Genomic DNA, 24389 nt, shown 5'->3' on the forward strand with positions numbered 1-24389 from the left:
GGACATGGGTTCGTGCCCCAGTCTGGGAAGATTCCACATGCCGCAGAGCAGCTGGGCCCGTGAGCCATGGCCACTGAGCCTGCGCGTCTGGAGCCTGTGCTCCACAATGGGAGAGGCCACAACAGTGAGAGGCCCGCGTACTGCAAAAAAAAAAGAAATCTAATACACCTTCCTTTTCTAACTACCTATGTATAAGGTTGAATTTTCTTCCTATATTTCAGCTAAACATACTGCAACAGACTAAATCCTGATGTGTTCTTGTACACACTGCTATATTTAAAATGGATAACCAACAAGGGCCTACTGTATAGCACAGGGAACCCTGATCAATATTCTTTAACAACCTAATTGGGAAAAGAATTGGAAAAAGAATAGATACATGTATATTTATAACTGAATCACTTTGTTGTACACCTGAAATTAATCCAACATTGTTAACAACTATATACCAATATAAAATAAAAAGTTAAAAAATAAAATACAAAAAAAAAAGAGTCCTGATGTTTTCTATCAGCCCAGACATTAATGAGATTTGCAAGAATGTAAATCAAAGCTATCCTGAATCTCACTTTTTTTTTGTTTGAAAAATATAGTTATTTCTCTTTAAAAACAGTGTAACCATGTTAACATAATGGCTTTTTTTAAAGAATTAATAAATACTTTTAAAACTTCTTAGTTTAATTTCTAATATGGTAAATATTAACAGCTATAACCCACATAAACAAAACTTTTTAGAGTCCTCAATAATTATTAAGAGTGTAAAGGGGTCTTGAGAGGACAAATTTTGAGAGTCACTGTGCTAGATGATAGAACAATGTCCTTTAGCAGGCAAGAGATGGGATCTAACATGAAGTAGAGGGACTGACTTTGGATAGGAGCATATATAGTTCATCCATGATAGCAGAAAGGAATTTAGTGCATGTGGGTACAGATATGGGTAGGTGAAAAGACAAGGTGGTAGGGGCAGTGCAACATTACAAGTAACACACTCCTAAGGCAGTGAAGAAAAGATTCAAGGGCTACATTTTAAAGATACAACGTACAAAAGGCTTCAGACTAGCACCTATCATGCATCCCCTCCAAACCTTAGAAAATATCATTAGAAGTGATCAGTGTCAAAAACAAAAGGTATCCTAGCTGGACCACCTGAGTTATTTGCCCAGAGCTATGAAAAGGAAAAAAGGAAGGAGTATTCTAAGCATGGGAAATGAGATTAGAGAAATAGAAGCAACCAAACTGCATCTTATTAACCTTGTGATTAGAGCAGAAAATGAGGTAGAGTGTAGCATGATTTGAGAACAGTCAGGGAAGGTTCGGGTTAGATGGAAGAGAAAACAAAACTGTAGGAAATATTCAGGTTTACCTGTCTACTCCATCCCAGCGATATCCAGGCCAGATATTGAACCTGTTGGGAGGAGGTGCTGGGCCACTGTAGCGAGGTCTCACTAATGACAGGAGAGGGAGAAAAGTTAGTTAACTACATAATTCAAATCAGAGCTGGATGGCAGTGGGAAAAAATTTTTTTGTACAGAAGTCTCTTGAGTTAAATCTAAATTCCCCAATACAAGAAATCTGAAATTGTATGGGAAAGCCTTCTTTGCACATAGCTATGTATCATCACCCTACTGATTTTCTCTCTTCACATAAGTCACCTCATTCTCTGAAGATTCCCAGAAGGCTCACCTTTCTTATTCTTGTCCTCCTTGGCCTTATTCTTCTTGATAAAGTTGGCCATGGGGTCCCCCTCTCTTTCTTTTTCTCTCAGCATCCGATCTAGATCTTCATCATCAATATAGCGGGCCAGAGGCTTTTGCATTTCCTTCATTGCATCCTCCACATTTTGTTGCTGCTGCCGGCTCTGTGCAAGCCTGGACAAAAAGAACCAGGAGTGTCTCCTATCCTGTTTAACATTTCCACTCTTACACTGAGATGTACTGCTACACTTGGAGAACCTCCTCTTTCCAGCAGCCTAGGCCAAATACTGAAAAAGGTAAAATTCTTGAATACCAACTGGAAGTGTGGAATATATCAGTATCTTAGGAAGGGGACTGAGCACACTGAATTTCCCATTCCTGAAAACAGCTTTGAAGGCAGAAGAATAGAGAAATGACTTCCTCCGGTCACTGCAGTCTTGTTTTCCTTTCAGTGGTTCTCTTACCCTTTTCCCCACTGAGCATACAGCTCATCTCTCTCCGAGTCCTTCTGTGCCTTTCTCCTCTGCTCTAAACGTTCCAGTTTCAAATTCCTCTTACGACCAGACTTATCTCGAAATACGGTTTCAGCATGCTGGGATTCAGCTGCAAAGGAAAATTATACTTTTAAAGATAAACACCAGGTATCAAAATCAGAAATAATATTCTAACAGCTGAAATCAACCACTTGGGGTTCTGATGCTAGATAAGAACTTTCACAGCCAGACTACTAGTAGTCCCTACCAATATCTAAGTGCATATTGGTAATGATCCTGAAAATTAACATTTTTCAAGAAGGAAAAGAACCACTTGGACCCAATGAGAAGTTAAAATAATGCACAAAACCAGAGCTGAAATTTGACAGCAATTAAAACTTTTAAATATCAGGTATAGTAAGCTACATTAAAAAAAAATAAAAGCTACAAGGGCCTCAACTGGTCTCTGCACTTTCACATTTTTACCTTCAAATGCCATGGTCTCTTGGTCCCGTCTCTTGAGCTCCTGCAGCTCTCGCTGTATGTCAGTTAACACCAACCCAGTTTTAGCCCCAGAATACATGTGTGCAGCCTATGCAATGGAAAAGGGAGCATCCAACATTAATAAGATAATGCAGCAATAGACTCCATGGGTATACACAGTTAGGTGTATTTTTGTCTGATAATCAGCAATAACCAAACCAAAAACTCTAGCTTTATATTCTTATTACCAACCACAGGATTCACAAAATAGAAAAGAAGAAATAAAACTGAATCATGGAAACTTAACAGTACTATCAAGTTTAAGAGTAAACAGAAACACAAACCAACGATATGCTAAAGGGAAGGCTAAGCATCTGTATTTCTGACTTTTCAGCATATAAACTGCACACATGAAGACTCTCAGGTCACCTGATCAGAAACCTCTATCAAGCTCTAAGTCCTCTGGTAGAGATCAACACTGATAAAATATTTCATTTAAATCACAAAGTCAAGCAAACCTAAGATCCTGACATCGTGCCTATATTTCAGGATAATGACAAGATATAACCAAATCGAAACTTCTTACTAAACTCCACTCTGTATCAGGATAACAAACCAACCCACAATCAATGTATATACTTATATCCCGATATCCTTAAACAATGTGCTAAATTAAATTTGATTAATAGTAAATTGCCCACGGACTAAGCAGATACATAAAAATGTCAAGGAGTCCAGCTGAAACACAGACCTCACTCTGTTCCCCAAAAGAGAAGAACCCTACTTCCTGGGCTAGGGACAGGCTGGTCTACCCTACCAGGACCACATGGGCTACAGAGAAACTTACCTGAAAAGTCTGTGTTAGAGGAAACGTGCACACCACAGGCTCTATCATTCTCTTTCTTAACCAACTCACTGGAATAACACTTTTTTTTTTTTAATTTATTTTTGGCTGCGTTGAGTCTTTGTTGCTGCGTGCAGGCTTTCTCTAATTGCAGCAAGTGGGGGCTACTCTTCGTTGCGGTGCCCAGGCTTCTCATTGCAGTGGCTTCTCTTGTTGCGGAGCATGGGCTCTAGGCACACGGCCTTCAGTAATTGTAGCACGTGGGCTCAGGAGTTGTGGCACACAGGCTTAGTTGCTCTGCAGCATGTGGGATCCTCCCAGACCAGGGCCTGAACCCGTGTCCCCTGCATTGGCAGGCGGATTCTTAACCACTGCGCCACCAGGGAAGCTCTGGAATAACACTTCTTTACTACTACTGGTGTTCTTTACAACACAATTACTCAGGGTTCATGCGGATTTGTTTTGCTAATTCAGGCTTCATCACAGATTTAAAATAATACAAAACACTTACTTCCCAGGCGATATGATTTCTAAAAGTTGTTTTATATTTTAAGTGACTCTCTTTAAGCTCTGGAGACCTACAGTCCAATTTATAATAGTAAACTGCTTACACTAAATGCTTACTTTGTCCCAGGCACTGTGCTAAGAGCTTTACTTACTGACTCATTTAATTCCCACAAGAACTTTATGAAGTACGTAATACTATTATCCATATTTTAAAGATGAAGAAGCTGAGGCTTAGAGATATTACGTATCTTGCTCAAATCTCACAGATAGTACATATAAGTACGATCCCAATATGTGATCTGTTTGACACAAGGTTCATGCTCAACTCCACACTGTAAACTACATTCTCAGTTTATTCGTGAGAAAATAGGAAGTTTCTGTGGACCTATTAAAATGAGATTCATGGAACTGAGAGGATATAAAGGCAGAAGCTATTTAGGGAATCTGCTATTTGCAAGTTCACCTGGGCTGGGTTAGGCAGTCCTGACTTCAGAGAGAAGAAAAGAGCCCTAGAGGTCCTGTGAGCTAGATTTACTATGCTACTAAGAGTTACCTCTTCCTGCTTTGGCTTGGATCTCTGGGACTTGTACAGAGCTAGAAGACAGGAGTTATCGCTCTCTAAGATAAGATATGGCTCCTGAAAATTCTTACCTTCTTTCCCAGAGGCTGACTCCTTCGAGGTGGAGACAGGTCAGAATCAGATGATTTGGCCCTCTGTTTCCTCCTTGGTGGAGAGAGGTCAGAATCAGAGTTCCAGTGCCTAGGTCTATTCCGTGGAGGTGACAGATCTGAGTCAGAATCCCGGGGCCCTGAACTTTGTTTATGCCGTGGAGGAGAAAGATCTGAGTCAGAGGCTTTCCTACTGTCACTTGGGTAGGAAGAAGCATCCAACATGTGACTCTGATGTCTCCTGGGTGAAGAGCTCATATGATATTTCCTATGGCTGGGGGGAGAGCCTGGAAATTAAACAGTAAAGTCTTTAATCCCCTTGGCAGAATCTAAAAAAAACAATCTGTCAGGCTAATGTTCAATATTCATTTAGTCCTCTTGTGAGGAACTATCACTAACCTAAACACAATTACGAAGGACATGGGAGAAGAGCAAAGTAAAAGACAACTTTTAAAACCAACAGGCAGGATGTGGGGTTCTATTCCCAAGTTACTAGTAACTGACTAGCATGTTGAGATCTCAACATACTCATCTGTGCCATATATATATATATTTTTTAGGTTATTAATCTGTTTTGAGTTTATTTTTGTTTATGGTGTGAGGGAGTATTCTAATTTCTTTCTTTTACATGTAGCTGTCCAGTTTTCCCAGCACCACTTATTGAAGACTGTCTTTTTCTCCATTGTGTATCCTTGCCTCCTTTGTCACAGATTAGCTGACCACAGGTGCGTGGGTTTATCTCTGGGCTTTTTATCCTGTTCCATTGATCTATATTTGTTTTTGTGCCAGTACCATATTGTCTTGATTACTGTAGCTTTGCAGTATAGTCTGAAGTCAGGGAGTCTGATTCTTCCAGCTCCGTTTTTTTCCCTCAAGATTGCTTTGGCTATTCAGGGTCTTTTGTGTCTCCATACAAATTTTAAGATTTTTTTGTTCTAGCTCTGTAAAAACTGCCATTGGTAATTTGATAGGGATTGCACTGAATCTGTAGATTGCTTTGGGTAGTAGAGTCATTTTCACAATATTGATTCTACCAATCCAAGAACATGGTATATCTCTCCATCTGTTTGTGTCACCTTTGATTTCTTTCATTAGTGTCTTACAGTTTTCTGAGTACAGGTCCTTGACCTACTTCGGTAGGTTTATTCCTAGGTATTTTATTCTTTTTGTTGCAATGGTGAATGGGACTGTATCCGTAATTTCTCTTCCTGATCTTTCGTTGCTAGTGTATAGGAATGCAAGAGATTTCTGTGCATTAATTTTGTATCCTGCAACTTTACCAAGTTCATTGATTAGCTCTAGTAGCTTTCTGGTGGCATGTTTAGGATTCTCTCTGTATAGTATCAAGTCATCTGCAAACAGTGACAGTTTTACCTCTTCTTTTCCAATTTGTATTCCTTTTATTTCTTTTTCTTCTCTGATTGCCATGGCTAGGACTTCCAAAACTATGTTGAATAATAGCAGCAAGAGTGGACATCCTTGTCTTCTTCCTATCTTAGAGGAAATGCTTTCAGTTTTTCACCATTGAGAATGATGTTTGCTGTAGGTCTGTCGTATATGGCCTTTATTATGTTGAGGTAGCTTCCCTCTATGCCCACTTTCTGGAGAGTTTTTAACATAAATGGGTGTGGAATTTTGTCAAAAGCTTTTCCTTCATCTACTGAGATGATCATACGGTTTTTCTCCTTCAATTTGTTAATATGGTGTATCACATTGATTGATTTGCGTAAACTGAAGAATCTTGCATCCCTGGGATAAATCTCACTTGATTGTGGTGTATGTTCCTTTTAATGTGCTGCTGGATTCTGTCTGCTAGTATTCTGTTGAGGATTTTTGCATCTATGTTCATCAGTGATATTGGCCTGTAGTTTTCTTTTTTTTGTGACATCTTTGTCTGGTTTTGCTATCAAGGTGATGGTGGCCTCGTAGAATGAGTTTGGGAGTGTTCCTTCCTCTGCAATTTTTTGGAAGAGTTTGAGAAGGATGGGTGTTAGCTCTCTCTAAATGTTTGATAGAATTCACCTGTGAAGCCATCTGGTGCTGGACTTCTGTTGGAAGATTTTTAATCACAGTTTCAATTTCATTACTTGTGATTGGTCTGTTCATATTTTCTAATTCTTCCTGGTTAGGTATTAGAACAAATTCTAAGAATTTGTCCACTTCTTCCAGGTTGCCCATTTTATTGGCATCCATTTTATTGGCATAGATTTGCTTGTAGTAGTCTCTTATGATGCTCTGAATTTCTGCGGTGTCCACTGTAACTTCTTTTTCATTTCTAATTATATTGATTTGAGTCCTCTCCCTCTTTTTCTTGATGAGTCTGGCTAAAGGTTTATCAATTTTATCTTCTCAAAGAACCAGCTTTTAGTTTAACTGATTTTTGCTATTGTTTTCTTTGTTTCTATTTCATTTATTTTTGCTCTGATCTTGATGATTTCTTTCCCTCTACTAACTTTGGGTTTTGTTTGTTCTTCTTTCTCCAGTTCCTTTAGGTGTAAGGTTAGATTGTTTATTTGAGATGTTTCTTGTTTCCTGCGGTAGGCTTGTATTGCTATAAACTTCCCTCTTAGAACTGCTTTTGCTGCATCCCATAGGTTTTGGATCGTCGTGTTTTTGTTGTCACTTGTCTCTAGGTATTTTTTGATTTCCTCTTTGACTTCTTCAGTGATCTATTGGTTATTTAGTAATGTATTGTTTAGCCTCCATGTGTTTGTGTTTTTTGCATTTTTTCCCTGGAAGTTATTTCTAATCTCATAGCATTGTGATCGGAAAAATGCTTGATATGATTTCAATTTTCTTAAATTTACTTGAGGTTTGATTTGTGACCCAAGATGTGATCTATCCTGGAGACTGTTCCGTGTGCACTTGAGAAGAGAGTGTAATCTGCTGTTTTCAGATGGAATGTCCTATAAATATCAATTAAAGGTCTCTGGTCTGTTGTGTTATTTAAAGCTTGTTATTTCCTTATTAATTTTCTCTCTGGATGATCTGTCCCTTGGTGTAAGTGAGGTGTTAAAGTCCCCCACTATTACTGTGTTACGATTGATTTCCTCTTTTATAACTGTTAGCATTTGCCTAATGTATTAAGGTGCTCCTATGCTGGCTGCATACATATTTATAATTGTTATATCTTTTTCTTGGATTGATCCCTTGATCATTATGTAGTGTCCTTCCTTGTCTCTTGTAACATTCTTTATTTTAAAGTCTATTTTATCTGATATGAGTAATGCTACTCCAGCTTTCTTTTGATTTCCATTTGCATGGAATATCTTTTTCCATCCCCTCACTTTCAGTCTGTATGTGTCCCTAGGTCTGAAGTGGGTCTCTTGTAGATGGCATATATATGGGTCTTGTTTTTGTATCTATTCAGTGAGCCTGTGTATTTTGGTGGAAGCATTTAGTCCATTCACATTTAAGGTAATTATCGATATGTATGTTCCTATTACCATTTTCTTAATTGTTTTGGGTTAGTTTTTGTAGGTCCTTTTCTTCTCTTGTGTTTCCCACTTACTGAATGAGATCCTTGCCAGGTAGAGTAATCTTCGTTGTAGGTTCTTCCCTTTCATCACTTCAGATATATTGTGCCACTTCCTTCTGGCTTGTAGGGTTTCTGCTGAGAAATCAGCTGTTAACCTTATGGGAGTTCCATTGTATGTTATTTGTCGTTTTTCCCTTGTTGCTTTCAATAATTTTTCTTTGTCTTCAATTTTTGTTAATTTGATTATTCTGTGTCTCGGCATGTTTCTCCTTGGGTTTACCTTGCCTGGGACTCTCTGCACGTCCTGGACTTGGGTGGCTATTTCCTTTCCCATGTTAGGGAAGTTTTTGACTATAATCTCTTCAAATATTTTCTAGGGTCCTTTCTCTCTTCTCCTTCTGTGACCCGTATAATGCGAATGTTGTTGCCTTTAATGTTGTTCCAGAGGTCTCACAGGCTGTCTTCATTTCTTTTCATTCTTTTTTCTTTATTCTGTTCTGCGGCAGTGAATTCCACCATTCTGTCTTCCAGGACACTTATCCATTCTTCTGCCTCAGTTATTCTGCTATTGATTCCTTCTAGTGTATTTTTCATTTCAGTTATTGTATTGTTCATCTCTGTTTGTGTGTTCTGTAATTTTTCTAGGTGTTTGCTCCTTAATTCTTCTAGGTCTTTGTTAAACATTTCTTCCATCTCCTCGATCTTTGCCTCCATTCTTTTTCCAAGGTCCTGGATCATCTTCACTATCATTATTCTAAATTCTTTTTCTGGAAGGTTGCCTATCTCCATTTCACTTAGTTGTTTTTCTGGTGTTTTATCTTGTTGCTTCATCTGGTACATAGTCCTCTGCCTTTTCATTTTGTCTGTCTTTCTGTGAACGTGCTTTTCATTCCACAGGCTGCAGAACCGTAGTTCTTCTTGCTTCTGCTGTCTGCCCTCTGGTGGATGAGGCTATCATCTGTGTCATATTTATCCATACATAAAGTGGGCAAAAAACAAACTGCACTCAGGTCTCAGTGGTGTGGTGAAACTTAAAACTACCTGGATTAGGGGCTTCCCTGGTGGCGCAGTGGTTGAGAGTCCACTTGCCGATGCAGGGGACACAGGTTTGTGCCCTGGTCCGGGAAGATCCCACATGCCGCGGAGCGGCTGGGCCAGTGAGCCATGGCCGCTAAGCCTGCGCGTCCGGAGCCTGTACTCCGCAACAGGAGAGGCCACAGCAGTGAGGCCAGCATACCGCCAAAAAAAAAAAAAAACTACCCGTATTATATTCTCATGTCCTCAGACTAAAGTATAAAAATGTATTTGAATTTAAAAATTAAAAATAGTACCTAGGGACAAAAGATGGTGTAAACAAATTTCACCACACAGCTGAATCGTAGACATAAGCATCACAAATCACTTTCCCCAAAAGCAATCTGCAATACATATCAACAGTCCTAAAAGCACAGAACCCTCTGACCCAATAAATCCATTTCTATTGTACTTAGTTTCCTAGAAAACATATCTAGAAGTACTTCAATGCCCCAGAAATCTATCTAGAAGTAGATAAGGAAATAATTCTGAACAGGGTAACAGTTTATGTATAAGGATGTTCATTATAGAATTATAGAAGAAAAAGTTTAGAAATAACCTAAAATATGCAATATTAGGGAAATGGTTAAACACCAACAAAAATTATATTAACAAAGAGATGTTTTACGACATGGGGAAGATAATGTTAAGTGTAAAACAACAGGCAAGATTACACATGCAATATGTATTTACTGCCTAGACAAGTCTCAACTACATCAGAAATGAATAGAAAAAAAAAAGACTAAAAGGACATTGGTTACAACACTAACAGGGGCTGCCTCTGAATGACAGAATTTTGTATGACCTTTTTCTACATTTCTATGCATTCTATACATGCAACAAACATGTATATAATATCTTTATATGAGGTGGGGAGAATAAACAAAAGGATATATAAAAATTTCCTCCCTGGGGCTTCCCTGGTGGCGCAGTGGTTGAGAGACCGCCTGCCAATGCAGGGGACATGGGTTCATGCCCCGGTCCGGGAGGATCCCATATGCCGCGGAGCGGCTGGGCCCGTGAGCCATGGCTGCTGAGCCTGTGCTCCGCAACGGGAGAGGCCACAACAGTGAGAGGCCCGCATACCGCAAAAAAAAAAAAAAAAAAAAATTTCCTCCCTGCTACTGTAAATTTTTAACTCTCCTCAGCCCAACCTGTCACCACTTCCCTCCAGTTTTTAAAACTTCTCCAAAGCTCCATTCTCATTTCTGAAGATCACAAATACCTAATAAAGCAACGAAAATGTCCAAAAGTGCCTCGGGAACAAGTCTCTCTCATGGACAATCAAATGCTCACCTTTAGAATCATGCTGCTTACTTCCAAAATGGGATTTTGCTTGCTTTTTCCGTGGAGGAGAGAGTTCCGAGTCATATTCATACTTGCTGTTCTTTGGGAGTGATAGATGAGAAGGTCCGGGTCCCTTCTTATGTGAAGAAGTTTTGTTAGAACTTTCTGGGGCTTTACTGCTTTTGGTTCTGGGCAGTGAATGAGGGACATTAGAAGCCAAGTCAGGGGAATTATGATGGGCCCTCCTGAGCTGTGGTGTGTCCACAGAGTCAAGAGTCCTTCTAGGCTGAGCTGTGTCAGGGGAGCTGTTATGGGCCCTTCTGCGAGGAGAGATATCTGAGGAATTGTGGTGGGCTCTCCTAGGTGGAGATGGATCTGGTGTGTCATGACGGGCCCTCCTAGGAGATACACCTGAAGAATGACGATAAGGCTTCCTGATGGGAAAAGGATCCGGTGAATCATGATGGGCCCTCCTTGGGGGAGATGGGTCTGAGTCATGATGGGCCCTCCTGGGGGGAGATGGATCCGGGGAATCATGACAGACCCTCCTAGGAGGAGATGAATCCGGGGTATCATGACGGACCCTCTTAGGAGATGAATCCGGGGTATCATGACGGACCCTCCTAGGACGCAATGAATCCAGGGTGTCATGACAGACCGTCCTAGAAGGAGATGAATCCAGGGTGTCATAACAGACCCTTCTAGGAGGAGATGAATCCAGGGTGTCATGACGGACCCTCCTAGGAGGAAATGAATCCAGGGTATCATGACGGACCTGCCTAGGAGGAGATGAATCCGGGGTATCATGACGGGAATGTCTGTGTGAGGGTAGATCTTCATTGTGGCCTAAACACAAATAGCAAAGAGTCAGATTCCTACAAATGCTCTGTTCACCCCTGTAACCAAAGTTTCAAAAGATGCCCCAGCAGGATATATCTCAAAACTACTCAGAAAGCCCAAAAGAAGGAAATGCACAACTCTTACTTAGGAGTAGTAAACCAGCACTCATGTATATCCTAAGAATAATCTCTCATGTTTGCCTAACAAGTCATAAATCTGCAAAGCATTTTAAATGTATTTTTCATGTTACATCTTGTTAGGTAAGCAGGGCAGGTATCCTTGCTTTACAGACATGAAAACACAGACTCCAAGGAACTAAGTGATTTCTTACCTAGGGGTCATAGTTACTAAGATGAAGAGATAGGCTAGAACTCTGGCCTTCTAACCCCCAATCCAGTGTTCTTCCCAAAACCTTATTTGTACAGAGTTCCCCATCAGAAGCTCCTACTGATATTTAGCCTAGATAATTCATAGTTTGTATCCACTCTTCTTTCAAAAGGCAAATTGACTAAATCTGTGCCACATCAAAATGAAATGCTGTTAACTATTTAATCCATGCCATCGTGCTCTTTATTAGAGTTGGGGAGAGCACGAGAAAGAAAGGATCAGCATTTACTGATCACCTACTGCATGCCCATTATTTATATAGATTATCTCATTTAATTCTCATAACAAGCCTAGGAGATAAACACTGTTATCCCTATTTTACAGATGAAGAAGTTGGTACTCAGCAAGATTAAGTAGTTTGCCAAAGTCATCCTGCTAGTAAGTGGTGGAATGAATATCCAAATCCAGATTTGTTTGACTCCAGAGTCCATGTGCAATCTTTGAAAAGGAAAGCATTTGAGACTTTCAGTATTCAAAGGTATAACAGAATGAAATGTTTATAGCAAATCAGGACAGTTCCAAAATCCAGTTTCTCTTCCCCCTCTATTTCTCATCACTGAGCTCCCTAAACAAATAAAATACAAACACAAATAAAAGTTGGGTTGGACCCAATGAATACTTGTTAAATGGATGAATGAAACGAAGTCAACTCCTTTACTTCGGAGAATAGGATCCTCTGACTGGAATCTACCCCTCAGAGAAAAGTATTGATATCTGTGGGGTACCTGACAGTAAATCTAATCCACGAGGTTGATAAATTCCATGATATTTATAAAAAGGAAGTAAGGGTCAGAGATCAGTCAGGATATTTCCAGTAACAAATGGGCCAGTGAGGGTGAGGCAAATGAAAAACAACTATGCATGTTTATGTTTGTGTGTGTGTGTGTCTCTGTGTGTCACTTCCTAGACCTACAGATATGGAAATCAGAAGATTCTCTCTGAAAAAAAGATTGTGAAGAAGACTGGAAACACAACCACAGGATAAGGCAGAAAATAATAGATATGAGTGAACAGGATTCTGATGAAATAATACTGATAATAAAGTTTTCATTCATAAAACATAATAATAATGTACTAAAAATTGAGGCAAAGGTGGTCATTAACCAATAGCCAACTGTCACTTTTGTTATGCATTTTTTTCTAATCAGAATTTTAGGATAATTAACCGAAAGCCACAAAGTATAACACAGAAAGAATAAATCCTGTTTAGGAGTTAATTCTTCTACCCTCCATATGTGAAAGGGAACAAGCATCAAGGGTAAACAGGAGTTAACTATCAAGAAGCAAGATCCTTCCTTATGTGAGAATGGAACAGAGAGGGTAAAAATCAGCACTCTTCCACTGGCCACCCAGAGCCCAAATGACTGCTGGGACCAGGGCTGTGACTCACTGGGACCAAGTATTTCTTAGTCTGTGTCCCTTAGTAAGCAGACCTATCACCAAGTTTTTGGAAAAGGGGGAAATGACTGCTAAGCCCCAAGTGATGATTTACCAAAGAGCAGTAGGCTGTAAGAATCAAATACCTATTAGAAATTCAAGAAATATGTCTTAATGGCACTCTTTGTGCTGGGCAGAGGGAATACTAGGGCAAATAAGACTAGGTCTCATTTCTGCTCAGACATAACAAATGTCCTTTATCAAACTCTCAAGAACTCAAAAAATGTTTTAAATAGAAAGTTAAATTACTAGCCTAGGGAGAGGGTGTAGAGTGGCAAATGGAGGATAATGTGCTGCAAAATACCAATAATTAAGGGAAGAACAAAGAAAGATTTATTAATACAAAAAAGAAGATAGAAAACATTGATCCTTGGCCCATACATGTGTCACTTCAACCTGGTAGAGGACAGAGGTTGCTTCAGTCTCCAAATTCTGTTCCTCAGATTCTCATAAACTCCTCCAAATATACACTAAGTGCTCTCCTATTCTGGGCCAGAAAGGGGTGGGTGCTGAAAGACACCCAAATGAGTCACTTCCTGACCTCAGTAACCCTACCACCAAAATATAAGAAAAAGTGGAATACTTGGTCTCTCAGTTCTCATATCTTACTACCTCTGAATAAGTTCCGAATTCTTTTTCACTATATTTTTCAGGATCAGTGACACACTAAAATAAACTATGCATTCCTCTAAAAAGAAAAGTGTAGGACAGGAGAAAAAGGCTTCCCTCAAATCCAACAATACATAAAAAGGATCATACACCATGATCAAGCATGATCAAGTTGGATGCAATACAAGGTCACAAAGCATGGTTCAACATACACAAATCAAATCAATCAGTGTGATACACCACATTAACAAAAGGAAAGACAAAAACACATGATCATTTCAGTAGACAAAGAAAACGCATTTGACAAAATCCAACACCCATTCATGACAAAAACTCTCACCAAAGTGGGTAGAGAGGGGACATATCTCAACATAATAAAAGCCATTTATGACAAACCCACAGCCAATTGTCACTTTTGTTATGCAATTTTTTCTAATCAGAATTTTAGGATAATTAACCTAAAGGCACAAAGTATAACACTTTTTTTTCCTACTATATATCACAGGGAACTATATTCAATATGCTGTAATAAACCATAATGGAAAAGAATATAAAAAAGAATGTATATATAATTGAATCACTCTGCTGTACAGCAGAAATTAACACAGCACTATAAATCAACTATACTTCAATTAAAAAAAAAAAGACACTTCTGAGTAAGAGATAAGTAACCATCAGGAAGAACAATTCAAAAGTTTTACACAGAGATAATACTTTAAGTAAGAATTATAAAAGTGTCTACAAAGGGCCCCCAGGCTATGTAGTTCAAATGTCAAAAGATCTAAAGCCATCTCCATTCAGTGGGCCTGATTTGTATGAAAAAGCAAATGTGCCGTTTTTATGTAAAGAAATAAACATATTATGTCTTGATGTGAACCAAGTAGCAATGCTATTTTGCAGTTCACATTTTCTAGCTCAGCAAATCATTTACACACAGGATTATATTCATATTGAAAAAAAATCTTTTGTCTAGGTGATGTGATTACCTTTGATAACTGGTGCTTACTTCATGGCCAATGGAGCTATAATACTCAACAGTGAAAAACTGAAAGCTTTCCCCCTAAATTCAGGAATAAGACAAGGATGCTCACTCTCACCACTTCTATTCAACATTAGTATTAGAAGTCCTAGCCACAGCAATCAGACAAGAAAAAGAAATAAAACCTATCCAAACTGGAAAGAGGTAAAACTGTCACTATTTGCAGATGACATGATACTCTACATAGACAACCCTAAAGCCACCACACAAAAATGATTAGAACTAATAAATGAATTCAGCAAGATAGCAGGATATAAGATTAATATACAGATATCTGTTGCATTTCTTTACACTAACAATGAAACATCAGAAAGAGAAGGTAAAAAAAAAAATCCTGTTTAAAATAGCGTTAAAAAAAAATTACCTGGGAATAAACTTAACCAAGGAGGTGAAAGACCTATATGCTGAAAACTATAAAACACTGACAAAGGAAACTGAAGATGATTCAAAGAAATGGAAAGATATTCTGTGCTCTTAGATTGGAAGAATTAATATTGTTAAAATGGCCATACTACCCAAAGCAATCTACAGATTTAATGCAATCCCTATCAAAGTACCCATGACATTTTTTGTAGAACTAGAACAAATAATCTTAAAATTTATATCAAACCACAAAAGACCCAGAATTGTGAAAGCAATACTGAGAAAAGAATAACCAAGCTGGAGGTATAACCCTCCCAGACTTCAGACTATGCTACAAAGCTACAGTAATCAAAACAGCATGGTACTGGCACAAAAACAGATACACAGATCAATGGAACAGAATAGAGAGCTAGAAATAAACCCACACACCTATGGTCCATTAATCTATGACAAAGGAGGCAAGAATATATAATGGAGAAAAGACAGTCTCTTCAACAAGTGGTGCTGGGAAAACAAGACAGCCAAATGTAAAACAATGAAATTAGAACATTCCCTCACACCATATACAAAGATAAACTCAAATGGTTTAAAGACCTAAATGCAAGACCTAAAACCACAAAAACTCCTAGAAGAGAACATAAGTGAAACATTCTTTGACTAAATTGTAGCAATATTTTCTCAGCTCAGTCTCCTTAGGCAAAAGAAATAAAAGCAAAAATAAACAAATGGGACCTAATTACACTTAAAAGGTTTTGCACAAGAAAGGAAACCATTAACAAAACGAAAAGACAACCTACAGAATGGGAGAAAATATTTGCAAATGATGCGACCAATACGGCATTAATATCCAAAATACACAAACAGCTCATACAACTCAATATCAAAAAAACAACCCAATCAAAAAATGGGAAGACCTGAATAGACATTTTTCCAAAGAAGACATACAGATGACTAAAAGGCACATGAAAAGATGCTCAATATCACTAATTATTAGAGAAATACAAACCAAAACCACAATGAGGTATCACCTCACACCTGTCAGAATGGCTATCATCAAAAAGTCTACCAATAACAAATGTTAGAGAGCACGTGGAAAAAAGGGAACCCTCCTCGACTGTTGCTGGGAATGTAAATTGGTACAGCCACTGTGGAAAACAGTATGGAGGCTCCTTAAAAAACTAAAAATCGGGTTTCCCTGGTGGCGCAGTGGTTGAGAGTCTGCCTGCCGAAGCAGGGGACACGGGTTCATGCCCCGGTCCGGGAAGATCCCAAATGCCGCGGAGCAGCTGGGTCCGTGAGCCATGGCCGCTGAGCCTGTGCATCCGGAGCCTGTGCTCCGCAACGGGAGAGGCCACAACAGTGAGAGGCCCGTGTACCGCAAAAAATAAAAAATAAAAAACTAAAAATAGGACTACCATATGATCCAGCAATTCCACTCCTGGGTATATATCTGGAAACAATAAAAACACTAATTCAAAAAGATACGTGCACCCCAATGTTCACAGCAGCACTATTTCTATAGCCAAGACATGGAAACAACCCAAGTGTCCATCAAGAGACTACTGGTTTAAGAAGCTGCAGAACACACACACACACACACACACACACACAACTAAATATTACTCAGGCATAAAAAAGAATGAAATACTGCCACTTGTAGCAACATGGATGGACCTAGAGAATATCATACTAAGTAAGTCAGAAAAAGACAAATATTATATGATATAATTTATATGTGGAATCTAAAAAATAATACAAATGAATCTATATGCAAAACAGAAACAGACTCACAGACATAGAAAACAAACTTATGGTTACCAAAGGGGAAGGGGGGAAGGGATAACTTAGGAGTATGGAATTAACAGATACAAACAACTGTACTAAAATAGATAAGCAACAAGGATTTAGTGTACAGCACAGGGAACTATATTCAATATCTTGGAATAACCTATAATGGAAAATAATCTGAAAAAAGGTATATATATATATATATATATATATATATATATATATATATATATATATATCTGAATCACCTTGCAGTACACCTAGAACTAACACAATCTTGTAAATGATACTTCAATTAAAAAAGAAAAAAAGAAAAAGCCTTCTCCTATAAATGGGAAATTCAGACTTACCTATTGTTGGAACTCCCAGAAGCTTCCATTTGGCACTGGAACGAAAGGCTTCCATCTGCTTTACCTCTTCTGGCCGCTCGTCCACAAACTCAGCCACCTGTGGGAGTGAGAACAATACGTTAAGGAAATCCACAGGATCCAGCCAAGTAACAATGTTGCTGTCTCAAGAACCTGAAGCTATGACTATTCCATTCCTAATAATACACGGCACACGAAGACCCAAAACGGCCATGAAGAAGCAGGTACTGGTCCTCAGTTACATTTGCTCCATAAACATGTGATTGTCACTGGATGGTTTAATTACAGATCTTTCTCTGACTAATCAATTTCTCTCCAGAGGTTAATTTCTTTCATTACAAACCTTCTTATTAAGGTGCCAGGTATACAACTGCCACTTGTAAGCTAAAAGCTAAACTCCTTTTACCCTTTTACTTTTACATTCAGAGTGAAAACACAGGCAGGTTTCCTGTCATCCCTATCATTCATTAAGGGCTTTGGACTCCTTATGAAAACTTTCCTATTGTAAGTAGTCACAATGACAGTTTTTCTAGTATCCAACCAAAAGAAGTCACTAAAATGTACACAGACTCATAGAATCTTTAAGGGATAAGACCATATTTCATATCATCCAAATTCCCAAACAAATCTGGAATCTTCTCTACAGTATACTTGATAAATGATCACTCACATAGTCCCTCCCTGACAGAGAACTAATTCACTGACATGGAACTCATGTTACAAGGCAGTCCACTGCATTTTGGGGCTAGAAAGTTCTTAGTTTCATCGGACCCATATCTACCTTCCTATAACTTCTTTCCATCCACCCTAGTCCTACCTCTGATGCAACTGATCCCCTTTCCACATGACAGACCTTCAAAGATAGCTGGCATAATAAATTCTAATTACACAGTAGCAACTATGAGCAAGGCACTGTGTTTTGTGCTTTACTTATATTATCTCACTTTATCCTCACAAAAGCCCTGGAAAGAAAGGCTCCACACTACTAAGAGCAAACTATGGCTCAGAGAAGTTAAATAACTTTCTCAACCTAGCAAGTGGCAGAACTGAAACTCAAACCCAGGTTTGAATTCCCCTCTACTTCTTCTCTTCTCCCAAGATCCTATGATCATTCTTCATATAACCTAGTTTTGAGATCTCTCACTGGGCATTCAAAACACAGGCTTTCAAACAAGATGGGGCCTCCCTGGTGGCGTAGTAGTTAAGAATCCGCTGGCCAATGCAGGAGACACGTGTTCGAGCCCTGGTCCGGGAACATCCCACATGCTGCGGAGCAACGAAGCCCGTGCGCCACAACTACTGAGCCTGTGCTCTAGAGACCATGAGCCACAACTACTGAGCCTGCATGCCACAACTACTGAAGCCCGTGCGCCTAGAGCCCCTGCTCCACAACAAGAGAAGCCACCGCAATGAGAAACCCGCACACCACAACAAAGAGTAGCCCCCGCTCGCCACAACTAGAGAAAAGCCCACGTGCAGCAACAAAGACCCAATGCAGCCCAAAATAAATAAATAAATTTATTTTAAAAAACAAGATGAATTGAGATCTAAATTCCCAGCTTTGCCCCTTAATATTTGTATAACCTTTGGCAAATTATTCTCTCTAAGCCTCAATTTCCTAATTTGTAAAAGCAGGATCAAAGGATTGCTATGAGGATTCAACAGATAATTCATGAAAGCTTAGCAGTGCTTGGTACATGGTAAATTACACCTATTAATCTTGTGCTGCCACTATTACTGTGGTTGTCCTAATTATTGGTTGTGATAATCTTGGAGTAACAAAAATGAATTCAATAATCAAGGTCTGTTGTAACAAGCACAGAGTCTAGCAGTGGGGCTAAAGCTTCCCTTACTTAGGTTTTGGGACAATCATAAGAGCAAAAGACAACATTATGAAGGAAAATTAACAGACCTGACTACAAAAAATCAAAATTTTTAAATGTCAAAAACTATTATAAATGAAGAGGCAAATGACAAAATATACTTATGGCGTGTAAAACAGATAATATATTCCTATTATACAAATATCAAATAAATCAATGAAAAAAATTAAAACTCCAATTTTCTAAAAAAATGGACAAATACAAGAAATTCATTAAATACAAAAGCCCAATAAACGTATGAAAAATCATTCATTTTACTATTTTTCAAAGAATCTGGATACCACTGTTCACCTGCCAAATTGACATAGGTTTGCAGTTGCTTTGTTGATGTGAATAATACTCCAATATTGATGAAGAAATGGGGAAACTGACATTCCCATACACCTCTAGTGGGAGTGTAAATTCATACTACCTTTTGGAAAGCAATATGGGAAACACCTCAAAATGACCATACTCTCTAACCTATTGATTTCATTTCATAGGAATAAAGAAATAAATGGATTCTTACAATGATTTATGTCCAAAATGTTTATTAAATCATTATGATATTTTAAAACAGGAAACAACCCATACAGCCAGTAGTAAGACAGATTAAATTAATATGTATATTGAACTACTATGCAACCATTAAAAGTCACATTCTCAAAGCATATTTTTAAAGTCTTACTAAAGTATTGACAACATACTATTAAGTGAAAGAGCAGGCTCCAAAACCATATGTATAGTATAATCCCAATTATATTTGAAAAAATAAATAAAATACAAGTATTACAATCTATGAATTAAAGCATGTAAACCTTAGCAGTTGTTATCTCTGGATGGTCACAGTAAAAGTGATTATATATTCTTTTTAAAACTTAAACGTTCTTACAATTCCAAAATATTCTATAATGAACATGTATTGCTTTCATAAAATAAAAAAATAGGGCTTCCTGGTGGCACAGTGGTTGAGAGTCCGCCTGCCAATGCAAGGGACACGGGTTTGAGCCCTGGTCCGGAGGATCCCACATGCCGCGGAGCAACTGAGCCTGTGCGCCACAACTACTGAGCCTGTGCTCTAGAGCCCGTGAGCCACAACTACTGAAGCCCGCGCGCCTCGAGCCCATGCTCCGCAACAAGAGAAGCCACCGCCATGAGAAGCCTGCGCAGCACCGCAATGAAGAGTGGCCCCCACTTGCCTCAACTAGAGAAAGCCTGTGCGCAGCAACGAAAACCCAACAAGGCCAAAAAAAAAATGAATAAATAAAATAAATTAATTAATTAAAAATAAATAAATAAACATTTACAATAACAACAAATGTTATAAACATTAACTAGGTTTCAGTAATTCATTCTGACTGAAACTAAATTGGCTCCTATGATCACTATTTCCCTTCTAATTATTAACAAACCTTCTTTTAAATAATCTATCAATATTATAGAATATGCTGGGGATTAACATTAAACACACTCATCTGGAATTCACCTTTACAACCTTTTAGTATAACACAGCCTATCAACAGCTCTCCTTTTCACCTTGTTTCTCAGCAATTCTGAGCAAGGTTCCATGACCATACCAATGCTAACTTATTTGCCTATGCTTTTACCCACCTGGCTCTTACTCATCCTTTAAAATTCAATTCAGATATTTCCATCCTTCGTGGAATTTCCCAGTGGGATAAAAAGTATGCTATCTCCCTCGTGTTCTAATGGCACTTGGTACATATGTGAACTCTGTCTCCAACATTCATCATATTGTCATTTGAAATTCAGTCTCCCATTGTAGAGTATGACCTGTAAAGTACAGACACTATGTTCTCTTAATCTACATATCACCTGTACTTAGGCAAGAGCATATAATTTAAAGCTTAGTTGAATCAGGGAATAAAATGAGCAATTAAAAAGTTTCCTATGATTGAACCTGAACGGTATTTTTAAGGTAGGTTCCAACAAATTGAACCACGGCGAATTCTAATCATGGCTCTATCACTGACACTGAGGAACCCTGCCTCTCTGTGATCAGTTCCCGTTTCCAGGCAGATGGAGCCCTCCATATACAAAGACTGTGTATAGGCATCAGCAAAGAAGACTACTTTAAAATAGCCCCTGGAAAGGGTCACCTCTTCTCTGCCCTCAACTTTCCCCCTTACTAATCTACCCTGCACTGGGAGTCGAGATTGAGAGGCTTGCATTTCCAAGTCCTCACAGCCTCAAAAGATACAAACCACAGGCAAATCTCCATCATCTTCCTCTTCCTCCTTTTCTGTTTTAGTGGTTGACATAGATGTCCAGCTCACGTCATCATCCACAATCCGCATGCTAAATGTGAAAAATAAAAAGATCAAAAGAGAAGAAACATTTTTGGATAACAGCCTACAAACACTTATCTTTGGTTTTAGGCTAAAACTCAAAATCCTACAAGATCTATGGTCCATTCTTTGCCAATACGGCGAACTTCATCTTGTACCACTGTCTCTTCAGTTCACTACTCACTAGTCACCTTCTGGTGCCTAGAAGGAGCCAAATTCCTTTCCGTATCAGTTTCACGTCTCAGTTCCTTCCCTCTGCCTGACCTACTCTTCTCATTCTTTACTGGGAAACTCTTACGCATTCTTAAAATCCTGGCATATATATAACTTCCTTCACAGACCTTCCAATACTATTTCACTTACCTCCCCCAACTAAGAACCCCCGTTACTCATTCTTGGAATACTTTATCACAAAGGAAGTAAATCAACCAGTTGTGTAATTAGTTGTTTAAAGGCTGTATCCCCATTAAACTATAAGCTCCATCAGAGTAGGGACTATGCCTCTCTCACTCACAGTGATATCCTCAACACCCTGCAGAAATTGGCATAGGAAGTACTCAATAAATGTTTGTTACATGGATAAACTATGGATGAGTCCAAATAATAACAATGCCATGCTATAAAGTTATTATTAACAGTTATTATTTGAAAAGGCAAGATCACTTATCACAACCATTTAATATAAGTGATATTCAGTATTACTCTCATTTTTAAAGATGAAAAAACTGAGATGAAATATGACAGATGAAATATCTTGCCCAAGGCCACACAGCCCATAAAGTGGCACAGCTAGGACTCAAAGCCTAATCAGTGTTACTCCAAAGCTCAAGTTAATTTCACTACATGGCACTGCCTCCGAGGAATCCACACAAGTCAAAGGGGACAGAAAGCAAGAATAACACAACAACCAAACCAGGAGAGGAAATGGATTAGTTCTTCGGAACTGCTTGACCTTATTGGGTATATTATTAGTTTCCTAGGACTGCCTAACAAAGTACCACAAACTGGGTGGCTTAAAACAACAGAAATGTATTCTCTCACAGTTCTGGAGGCTTCAAGTCTGGAATCAGGGGTCTGCAAGGCAATGCCCGCCAGTAAGGCTCTAGGGAAAGATCTTTCCTTGACACTTCGCACTTCTGGTAGCCCCTACTGTCAGCATAAATCCAGTCCAGTCTCAGCCTCCATCTTCACGTGGTAGTTTTCCCTCTAAGTCTGTTTCTGTATCCAAATTCCCCTTTTCTTTTTTTTTTTTTTTCTTTTTTTTTTTTTTTTTTTGCAGTACGCGGGCCTCTCACCGTTGTGGCCTCTCCTGCTGCGGAGCACAGGCTCCGGACGCTCAGGCTCAGCGGCCATGGCTCACGGGCCCAGCCGCTCTGCGGCATGTGGGATCTTCCCAGACCGGGGCATGAACCCGTGTCCCCTGCATCGGCAGGCGGATTCTCAACCACTGCGCCACCAGGGAAGCCCCCAAATTCCCCTTTTCTTAAAAGGACACCAGTCATATTGGATTTAGCGTCCATCCTAACCCACTATGACTTCATCTTAACTAATTACAACAGCAAAGACCCTATTTCTAAACAATGTCACATTCTGAGGTTCTGGGTGGACATGCCTTGGAGGGAAGGGGCACTACTCAACCCAGTACCCTGGGCCACATAAGTTTTCTCGTTTGAAAAGTGGGGGTAACAAAAATATCTACTTCATGGTACTGTTATGAAGCTTAAATAAATTCGTTTAGGTCTAAAGTACTTAGAACGGTGACTGGCACATGACAAGAACAGTATAAGCGTTAGTTGTTATTGTTAGTAGTAGTAGGAAGAGTAACAGGAAGTGAGCATAGGTCTCCGACTCAGGACCGGAGTCCTTGGCATTGGAGAATCCCCACCGACATGTTCTGGGCCCTTAATATCCACGCACAGAACCTCTGAATTTGCTTCACCACTTTAGTCTCAGGGCACAATATTCATTCTTTGCGGACGGAATGCTACAAAGGCGGGAAAAGAGTAATGAAAGTTACAGCCGGGCCTGAATACGTCGAAGATACTGCCCAGGGGCGCGAGGAGCGGTCTGAGCGGACTCTGGGCTCAGGCAGCGCCGGGCGAGCAGTCAAGGGCGCTGGGCCCCTCGGGGCCGCCGGCGAGGAGCCCAGGAAGAGCCGGGCCGAGGGCGGAGCTGGGAAGGTGAGAGGCGGCGAGCCGCACGGACCCCGCCGCGCCAGGGCCAACTCACCCCTTGCCGCCAGCCCCGCCAGTCTTCGGCCGCTTTTTGCGACGCTTGCGGCCGGACTCAGGGCCTCCGTCGACGCCGGCATCTGCCCCGGACAAGTAACGCTTCAGATATTCAGCCTTGGAGAGCGGCGGAGCTGCCGCCATGGCAGCGGCGAAGGCGGGGAGACGGAGCGACGCTGCGGACAAAATTCTTGAACGCGAAACGGACAGCGCGGATTCTGGGGGGCGGGGCCAGGACCGGAAGTGACGGAGGGTGTTTGGAATCGCCAGGGTGTTTCGTGTGAGCTTTTGCGGGCTTACGAGTGACACGCGCACCTTGGGAGCCCACTCAACATCCCTCTGACGGGACAATTGTGTTTCTTATCTTTGTCCATTCTGTCATTCAACAGACGGTGCAGCAAGCGCTGTTGTAGCCGCGAGGCTACAGCCACGACCCCAACAAGATCTCTGCCCCCAGCAGCTTCAGAAGCACCGGAGAGCAGAAGTTAGGAAGGTGGGCTCTGGAGCTGCAGTGCGTCTAAGTTTGAGTTCTGCTTCCATAACTTCCTAACTGTACGACCTTGGGCAACGTACTTAACAAAATGGGGATAATAATGACACCGAACCCAATGGTTGCAAGGACTAGGATAATACTACTGTGTAAAGTGCTT

The 24389-nt window shown here is 39.9% G+C and overlaps 1 protein-coding gene across 1 annotated transcript in view; it reads right to left on the reverse strand.

Moving 5' to 3' along the window:
- The window catches only part of BUD13 (BUD13 homolog), a 35849-nt gene extending 11948 nt beyond the window's left edge, over window positions 1-23901 (reverse strand). The window contains exons 1-9 of the mRNA XM_060103952.1: window positions 23741-23901; window positions 21428-21521; window positions 17323-17419; window positions 10519-11355; window positions 4653-4957; window positions 2654-2759; window positions 2159-2297; window positions 1684-1868; window positions 1364-1445 (exon numbers count right to left, since the gene is read on the reverse strand). Of these exons, the coding sequence (XP_059959935.1) occupies window positions 1364-1445; window positions 1684-1868; window positions 2159-2297; window positions 2654-2759; window positions 4653-4957; window positions 10519-11355; window positions 17323-17419; window positions 21428-21521; window positions 23741-23883 (1988 nt within the window). The 5' untranslated portion in view covers window positions 23884-23901. The remainder of the gene's footprint in view (window positions 1-1363; window positions 1446-1683; window positions 1869-2158; window positions 2298-2653; window positions 2760-4652; window positions 4958-10518; window positions 11356-17322; window positions 17420-21427; window positions 21522-23740) is intronic.
- Window positions 23902-24389: the final 488 nt, after the last annotated feature.

This window comes from Mesoplodon densirostris, chromosome 7 (genome assembly GCF_025265405.1).
Source record: "Mesoplodon densirostris isolate mMesDen1 chromosome 7, mMesDen1 primary haplotype, whole genome shotgun sequence".
NCBI lineage: Eukaryota > Metazoa > Chordata > Mammalia > Artiodactyla > Ziphiidae > Mesoplodon > Mesoplodon densirostris.